This window comes from Aythya fuligula, chromosome 24, assembly GCF_009819795.1.
Source record: "Aythya fuligula isolate bAytFul2 chromosome 24, bAytFul2.pri, whole genome shotgun sequence".
NCBI lineage: Eukaryota > Metazoa > Chordata > Aves > Anseriformes > Anatidae > Aythya > Aythya fuligula.
Genome location: NC_045582.1, coordinates 3,991,439 through 4,000,708, shown reverse-complemented (window position 1 = coordinate 4,000,708; position 9,270 = coordinate 3,991,439). Strand labels below are relative to the sequence as shown.

General features: G+C 53.0%; 1 protein-coding gene across 1 annotated transcript; it reads right to left on the bottom strand.

The window, feature by feature from the left end:
- Positions 1-6,086: 6,086 nt before the first annotated feature.
- RPRML (reprimo like) lies at positions 6,087-6,422 on the bottom strand. Its single transcript, XM_032202579.1, has one exon. It carries the CDS (start codon positions 6,420-6,422, stop codon positions 6,087-6,089), a length of 336 nt encoding a protein of 111 aa, XP_032058470.1.
- Positions 6,423-9,270: the final 2,848 nt, after the last annotated feature.

The window sequence follows — 9,270 nt, the reverse complement described above, 5'->3', positions numbered from 1 at the left end:
ACAGAGAGCACTTTGCCATGGCCAGCGCTCACGTTCCTGAGCACTGTGGGTTGATGGAGAGTGCCAACACCATTGCTTTCACCTTAAAGGGATCTTGGACCTGCAGCCAAATTGTTATGCAGACCCACCTCTCTGCTTCTCGCACTGCTGTGCCATCTTTCTCATTAAAAAGACATTTTTGCTTTGTTGTTGATTAACCCGCCTTAATGATGTGAAAACGTCTTCCACGCTAATGAACTTCTAGGAAAGAGGAGAACTGCAAAGGTGTCTCTGAAGCTAGACTTCTGCTACACTCACAGCCTGAAATACATGTAGATGAGCAGCATTTTTCAGATCAGAGACAGCCACTCAAATAGTTGCTCATGTCTTTGAGCATTGCCAGTGCCCCCGCTGCTTTCCAGCACTTTGACGGTGATATCTTCAGGGAAGTGCCAAACCATACTGATCGTTGGCAACACTCTGATTTTCTCTGAGCTAAATTTTCTATAACCACGTCCTCATGGAACAAACAAGTCCAAGAAATTGCCTGTCTGTAAAATCAGAGGAGCGCAAACTTGACCGCGGTGCAAGGGATTCGCTTGGCTAAGCCATCTTAATGGGGGAACTGGTGGGAACTCAGAGATTTGTCCAACACCACCAAAGAGGCAGTTGTCAAGGATACTGAGGATGTTTTGTGCTTCACTGGGCTCGCTGTTTGCCCAAAGATGTATTCTCCAGGACTAAACCCTGGGGTTTCCAATCCCTCGTTGATACTTGAGGAAGCCAAGTTGGATTCAGAAAGCCCAAAAACTGCTTTAAAGATATCTACACTGGCACGCGGCCCCTGCAAACCCATCAAACCTAATGAGGTGCTCACCCTGCACAGACAGCACTGTCCGAAGCAATATCCTGGAGTGCATTGTGGTCTTTTTGCCACTGCCCGGGGACTGTTCGGGTCAGAGCTGTTGTCACAGGTCTGAGCCATACCGAGAACCCTTCGCACAAGTCAGCAGTATCATCCATCAGCCAAGCCCCAGTGGCCAGGAATGATCTTGTTGTTCCTCTTTACCAGTACAGACAGATTGTAAGGCCCGTGTTTTGCACTGAGGGCTCTAAATGCTCCTGCAATCCCATGATAGCTCCGATTCAGCAGAGAGTAAGAGGGAGAAACCCCTTTCAATGCCTTCACAGCTGCAATGCTCTTAAATTTTGTCATCATTTGGCCTCAGCTCTCCCTTGGGTACCAGGCTCTCGTGGCACTGACTTGTCCCTCTCTGTCAGAGCTAATGGACTACAGAGGCTTTCTCTGGAGGCTGATGGCTCTCCCACAGCTGGCGCGAGAGAACCATGCTGAGCGGCAGCAGGGATTTATGGAGCAATGTTCCTGAGTAATTGCACGCTGTATTTCAGACCATCTCTCTGCTAAGCGAACCCTAAATGCTCTGCCTCAGCCTCCGGAATAGGAAACAGGTTCACAGAGCTGCTGATTTATCCAGCACTAAATTAAAATTCAATATGAGCAGCGGCTGGACAAACCTGCCACACTTGGTGGAACGGCTGCTTAGAGAGGAGATGGGAGCAGCTTGCATTTTCCCATTGATGGGAAGCAGAACAGGGACATGGGGGATTTCCACTCTGACTTGATGGATGCCCCATCAGAGAGCTTGAGCCAGAGCTCAGGGAACCTGTCCTTTCTTCTTAGGCGTGCCTTTTGGCTTTGGGAACGTGGCCTGTTAATTCTTTTCCAGCCCCCAAACTGCCTGTTTTGTTATGCATGCTAGCTTTGGGACCTTCAATGCTTGGGGTGCAGTTGTCCATAGGCAGGTGGGATCCCAGCATCCTTCCGTGGGCTTGGCTGGGACGAGGGTTTCTGCGTGGCCACTGCCTTGTGCAAATAAACTCAAGAGAGACGGGTATGAACTTCCCATGTCCCCCACGGGGACACCCTGAAGCCAGGCCAGGGGTCTGGCAGGGAAACCAGGTGGTGCTGGAGCATCCCAGGACCAGCCAGGGGAAGGGTTCAGCCCCAGCACCCCCAGCAGCACTGGGGTCAGGACCTGGGGGGATGCTCCCAGCCATTGCCCAGGCTTTTCTGGGCGACGTGTGTCTGCAGCAACCTGCCTCCCTCCACCTGCCTACAGAACAAGCCCAGAACTGCCAGACGAGAGACAGGAAACTGCTACTTATCTAATTTGATTTTATTTTACTTCTTTTTTTTTATTATTTTTGGGGGGCTGTCTGAAATGTTTTCAGGCTGGATTGAGGTTACAACCTGGGTAATGCCTCCCTGCCTAAAAAAAAAGGCTGTTTCCATAACAACCTGACTCTGCACTTCATTACCATGGCAATTCTCAGGAATTATTAAATACTGTGTATGTTTGGTGCACGCGCTCCGGTACATCTGGTGCCAGGCTCAGGTTGGGATCCTCCCTCCCCCTTAATCTGTTTGTCTGTCTCATCTTGTTTAACTCTTTCTCTGCCCTCAGCCAAGGCTGCCAGGGCAGGGAGGAGGAGCTGGGCAAGATGTGGGACCTGCTTTGGGTTTCTCCCCGCCACAGGCAGGACGGCATGGCCAGGCTTGCTGGGTTTTCCCAGGTGGGTCAAGGCAGCTCTTCATTTCTCCAGTTGTAACACCAGGCAGAGGCTGCCTGTTTGCAAGCTCAGCAGGGGGAAATGTTCTCACATCTGCCTGCCTCTGCTGCTTCCCTGCTGCTTGTCTAGAAATCAGAAATTCCAGCTGGAGCAGAGCGGGGACCAGCCCGGAGATGGGGACAGCTCCGGGAGGAGGACCACGAAGGTCCAGGGCAGGTTTCTCATGGTGGGGCCAAGAAGCAGTTTCCCATTAGCAGGACTGCTTTACGGCCCACATGCTGCCTAAAATCATGACTATTTCCAGAGAAAAGGTGCCGATAAAGCGGACCCATGGCTCAGACTAGTGTGGCCAGTCCCACAGGTCAGGACTGTGGATTGTGTTGGTTCCTTGCCTTCCACTGCGAGGAGATGAGCTTAAATGGGGCTCGAGGTCTGATCCTCACTCTGCCACTGAGGTGCGACTCCCCCCGAGCACATCCCTCCTCTCTCTGCTGTATTTTACAGCCAGTGCAGTCTCTCAGCCATACTTGAACAGCTCCTGGCACCCCAGTGACGTTCTGGGAGCTAATGAACTACAAGTAGTAATTAAATATATATATATATAAAAAAAAAAATAACCTTAAACTGTTCTCCTTAAAAAAAAAAAAAAAAAAAAAAAGGAAAAAACTGCTTAAAATTTTCTTGGGAACCAGTACCCACTTGCAAGCTTGAGCTAAATGAGTGGGCGGGAGATGAGATGAGAAAGCACAGATATCTGTGGGGGAAGGGCAGCAGAAGGAGCCATTATTATGGGATGCTTTCCTTACAGCGGCCCCGGAGCAAGCAGCTCATCCTCCGGCTGCAGGACTCGTGCCCCTTGGCAGAGCAGCCGGGTCCCCAGGACCTGGGGTGGCAGCCTGAGGTCTGGGGAGCATCGTGGTGCCCTCAGCATCCTCCCTCCCATCCTTCCTTCTGGTCTCACCTTACTGTCACCATGCTGACATCGGTCCTCCTGAGGTCTCCTTTTCCCCAAATATTTCCTCCTCTCAGTGGGGCCATCATCTTTTCATTGGGACTCTAATGGGATTTGTGTGCAGGTGCTTTAAACTCACTGTGAGCAAGGCAGAAGCCCAGTCACCTCATGGGGATACACACCATGTGGTGTGGCAAACCTGGATGGTGCCCTCCCTGCAGCCCCTCCTCTGCTGGTCCTCACTGCCTGGCAATGCAGACAGAGCCCTTATGGCCAAGGAAGGGACGTAACAGGACTAGAGGATGAATGAAGTTGGCTTCTTGCCCCATGAGGCCACACGTAAAGTCCCCCCTCCTCTAAGTGACTCCTGAGCAAGCCCCACGGGTCTCAGTGGGGGCCAGCTCAGCTTTCTGAGGCACTGCATTGCTCCCCCACCTCTTGTGTACGTGACCCTACAGCAGCTGGCTTTTCTCCTTTCCTTCAGAAGACTCCAGAGCAGAAAAGGGATGAAGGTTTCCACATCCCCCTCCTGAAGGTGGCCTGTAAGGACCCTTAGGACGAGCTGGTGGCTCTGTCACATAGCAGAGCCATCCTTCCCCACAGGGCAGCAAGACCCCTGTACCACACAGAGGTTGCTGAGGTGTGCGTCTGCTTTGTGTGGGCTCCAGGCCCAACGTGACCCCCTCAGGGTCAGATTCAGAGGCTGGGGGAGCTTCCAGCAGAGCTAACCAGCTCCAGTGGCTGATCCATGGAAGAAAGAGGCTTCTTCAGAGCATTCGTCAGGCTCCTGCCGAGCCCTCTCTTCCTCCCCTGTCTGCAGAGGAAGACAACGGTGACCACCCTACATGTCCCCCCTGACCCCTGCCACCTGGAGACGCAGGGATGCATTTAGTCTTTACACGTGAGTACATGCTGAAGATTTGCAGAGCAGGGTGTTTGCACCAGTGGGACAATCCAGAGCTCTGGCTCCCAAATCGTGGTCCTGCTGTTGCGTTGTCTTTGTGCTCCTAAGGTTAGCGGGAGCAATCAGTGACAGGACTGCACGAATCTCACTCTGCATCAGGGCTAGCCCAACAATATCCTCTGGGATCCCTGAAGAAGGTGCTCAGCAAGCACTGATTAACTACAAGCCATGCCCTAATCCCACTCCTGCATCTGGGAACAGCAGAGAGCTGCTCAGGATTTACATCCCCATACATCAAAGCAGCAGCTCCTCCAGGATCCAGGATCGCTTTCCCACCACAGAAGCAGACCCAGCAGGAATATTGTTGGTGCAACAAAACTCAAATCATTTCCATCTCACACCCACAGACAGAGCTGCAATTCCATCACAGCACAAAGGTCAGGAGTCCTCCTCCTCTCACATAATTTAGTTTTGACAGCTCATCAGGATCAGAGGAGATGGAGATTTCAACTCAGGGTCTGAAATCTTGCCTTGCAAGATGTGTTTGGTGCATCTTTGTGAAAACTCTGTGTTTTGGTACTGTGCAGGAATTTAACACCAGCCCAAAATACGTAGTTCCTGACAAATGTATTTGGTAGTGGAAGCTGATACTTGCCTGTGAAAACAATATATGGTAGTTTCTGCTTTAAATAACTGTCTTTAATTAGAGTTCAACTGGAAGGTGAGATGACTATATTTAAACTCTGGAATTGGGATTGAAATACCTGAACTCTGCACACACGGGAAAAGAAAATGAAGACAACAAGAAATTCTTTTGAAACAGGTTCGTTTTCTTTTTTTTTTTTTTTTTTTTCTTTTTCCTGAATGTTCAACAGTTTTCAAAAAAAAATACAAAAACCTCAAGGACTGTAACAATATAGCACTTGGGAAAAAAAAATTAAAAAAAAGGTTGTTATGTACAAAAACAAGCATGCTTTTGTTTTGGGTTTGGGGTAGGGTTTTTGTATTTATCTGGGTTTCTTTTCTTCCTTCAGTGTTGTGAAAAAAGACAGTACCAGTTTATTTAACAGGACAGTTCAAAAAAATAAGGAAGAACATGCTCTCCTCATTACAAAACTGCCAGACAGTGCATGCTCGATGTCCAAAACACAAACAGACCAACACATTTTGTAGCATGCAGACTTTGTTGTACAACCCACCCAACCCTTCCCTGCCCCTGCCCCATGGCCAACGACGTGGCCCGTGTCACAAATTTCACTTTCCCATTACTTTGTTTTCTTTTTGTAGTGAGTAGTTTGCTTTTTACACTTTTTTTTTTTTAGCCCTAAATCCCAAGTAGTGGTATCCAAGGTAACAGCAGAAAAAGAGTCCGAATCTGCACATTATCACTGTTTCTGCAAGTTTCATGCAAAACTTAAGCCATTTCTGCATGCAACACAAGGCTGGTCAATTATTGTGCTTGATACAGCGCTGGGGAGATCTCCCCCTTCACCACGACAGTTCCCTCACTGGGAAGCGCAGATTTGCTTCCTCATGGACACAGACATGTTAAAAGCCATCGTCCCCCTTCCCACTGTCCCCAGCTGCCCCAAACACACGGGAATCTGCATCATAGCACCAGGTCCAGCCAGTTCACTTGCCTACAGGTGCCCCGTGGCTTCAGTAAAGCCCCATGATCGCAGCTCCTACATCCTTGGAAGGTCTCCGGTCCTTCACCAGAAAGTTAATCATGCTCTCCGACTTGATGAGCAAGTTGCAGCCCAAAAAGAAGATGCCAAACACCACAGTCAAGGAGAGGACACAGAGGACGGCGATCTGCACCACCCGCGTGATGTACAGGCTCCTCTCGTCCGGCGCAAGGACCAAGGAGCCACCGTCAGTCGCCAGCACCGAGCCGGTCCCATTGCAGCAGGCCAGGAGCATCCCCAAGCCCTGGGTCCTGTTGGGGTAAGCTCCTTGCTCGAGGAGAGTCTGGTTGAAGAAGGATCCATTCATGGTCTGTGCGCAGTCCCAGATCTCCGAGGGAGGCAGGAGGGAAGCGTGCTGTCCCCCTGCCCACCCTCACATCCCGGCGGGCTCCGTGCCCCCTCCTGCCTCCCTCCTCACGACGCCCGGGGTGGACGGGAAGCCAATTTGTGCAGCTTGCCGCTGGCTCCCTCCTGGCACGAGCAGCTCAGCACAAGTCCCCGAGCAAGCAGAGCGAGAGGCAGAGAAAAGGCAAAGGGCACGCAGGGGAGAAGAAGGTGGCCAAAGGTGGCCACATGCCCCCTGCCCTCACTGCCACCCCAAGGGACGGGCGCTGGGGACCTCCCGGCAGGAGCAGGGGACTGATGCCTGCCGGCTGGGAGCTCCACGGATGCAAGTTCCCAGCTAAAAGTCTTCCCCGTGTTCAAAGACAAACCAGCAACTCCACCCCCTTGCAGCCTCCCCCCAGGACCGCCTTCCCCCCCCCCCCCCCTACGCTCACCCAGGCTGCCCACCCCTTCCCCACGCGGGTGCAGCCCCTTGCCCCGCTCTGGGTGCCTGCACCCACCCCACTGCCACCCCTGGGTGGGGGCTGACCCCTAGGGTCCTGCCCCTAACGCATCCTCGCCCCCAGCCCCTCCACCTGCTCCTCAATCCCACCAGATGCCAGCCCCAGGTGGGTGGCAGGTCCCTTGTCCCCCCCCCTTGCACCCTGCCCGCAGCCTCAGGTCCCTGCTGCTCTCTCCGCTCCCCGCTTGCTGCTCTGTGCCACCCACTCCTTCCTTAGGAGCAGCGCTGGCCCAATCCTGCCCGGTCCACCCCCAGCTCTGCTCAGCGCTGCCTGTCCTATGGCAGGGCTGGATCCGTCCCTCTCTCAGCATCCTCTGGCTGGGGGGGGTTGTCCCCAGGGCACATTTTTCTCCCTCTCCTCTTGCTCCTTCGTCCCCTTCAAAGGGGAGCACAGGGATGCTGCCCCCCAATTCCTGTCCCTAGCTCAGGATCCTACACCCACGGGCCAGCCGGCACCGTACATGGGTCCAGATGCATCTGGACAGTGAGGAACAGGAGCTTGCTGTGATGTGGGGACCTCGTTCTGATTTATCTGTGTACGTCTTGGATCACTTTCCTTGTGCAGCCCCCAGAGGGGATTTTAATAAACCCAAATGAGAATTGATAAATTGCAGCTAAAGGCAGAAGCGGGAGGCCGGCTGGCTGCGGGTAAAGGGAGGCTCAGTGGGAAGCGTGTCAACTGATTTTTCTTTTACACAGCCAGGAGCTGAGTGCCTCTTTTGCTTTTGTGACATTTAAGGGCCCAAAAGCAGCTAGGTTTGGGGTTTACTTGTTGCTTTTTCCTCCTTGTTTCACCCACGGCGTTGCTGTCCCAGCAGGGCCGTCTGCAGCACCGGGGGAAGCAGAAAGCCTGGCAAGACAGGGACCCATCGGGACAGGGACCCATCGCACTTAACCCCAGGCCCAGGAAAAATCCCCAGGGGAGACCAGAGCATCCCAGTGGCAGCTCCTCTCCCCGCTGCCTTCAGACCAGAGGAGTTTCTGCTCCCTCTGCTGGCTCCAGCTCCAGCTCCAGCCTCTCCGTGCCGGATCCGGCTGCTGCAGCCATGGCACCGGGGTCACAGCCACCAGCTGCAGTGCTGGAGAAGCTGGGGACATGGGGCTACTCAGCTCTTGGGTACTCCCTGGGCTGCTCTTTACCTTAATCCAACCACAGGTTTCATGACACAGAGCATCCCATGATTTATTCCCCTAGGACCAGTTTTTGTGCAGCTCTCCAGACCGTATCCAGCCCCAGAGAGCAGCGATGGGAGCCCAAACTCTTCTCGGTGCACCCTGCACTATGTGCACCCTATGTCACCATCACAGTGATGCTTGCAGGACAAGCAGCACCTTCCTGCAGTCAGCCAGGAAAACGGGTCCATCCTCATCTTCAGGCAGGGTGAGAGCCCAGGAGGGTACAGGAAGTCAAACGTTTCATTTTGTGGCTTTTTCCTTCTTTTTCAAAGTTTTTTTGTTTGTTTGTTTGTTTTGTTTTTGTTTTGTTTTGTTTTGTTTTGCCTCATGCTGGCAGCAAGGGCTGGAGTATCCCCCCGTGCTGTGAGGGTCCCGATCATGCTGGCTCAGGGAGGGGACAAGTGGGACTGTGTCCCTTCGGAGCTGGCAGCACTTGCAGGTTCAGGCACCCAGCTGCTAGGCAGGATGAGGCCTCAGTGAAGAGGACTTTTGGGACCGACAATTCACTCAGTCAAATCTTTGAGACAAACCCATCCACAAAGCTTCAAACCTGTTCCTGGGGTGGTCCAGTGCAACACACAGGGACAGGCTGGCCAGAAAGCCATGCACAAGGGGGAAAAGACACACCAGTGGCATTTCCAGGCAGGGACGGGGGGACACATGCAGGGAAAGCAGGAATTGGGGTGCCCCAAAGCTGGCTTATGGGGTCAGCAGGCTGAGATGGCTGCAGAGCAAGATTGAGAGCCCTCAGAAGGCAGCTTTGGGGTGTTATTTATTTTATTTTCCAACCAAGAAGCAGCACTTTTTCAACACTGCGTGAGGGTCGATGGGTTTCTCTTTACCAAATCCACGTTAAAAAGTCAGGGGGGAGAAGCCGGGAGGAAAATGACCCCCCCGAGCAGAGCCCAGGCAGCCGCAGGAGGGCAGCAGCACCCGCCGGGAAGGTGGCAGCGAGTGGAGGAAGCAAAAACGCATCGAAACTTCTTTTACAGCCAAGAAAAATTCCCCGGCTCCCGAGGCAGAGCCCCCAGTCCCATCTCACCTCGTCTCTGAGGCTCCGGGCAGATGCAGCGATCCCCGTTTCTCCCCGCACAGCACCCTGTACTCTGCACAAGCTCCTTTTCTGCTCCCC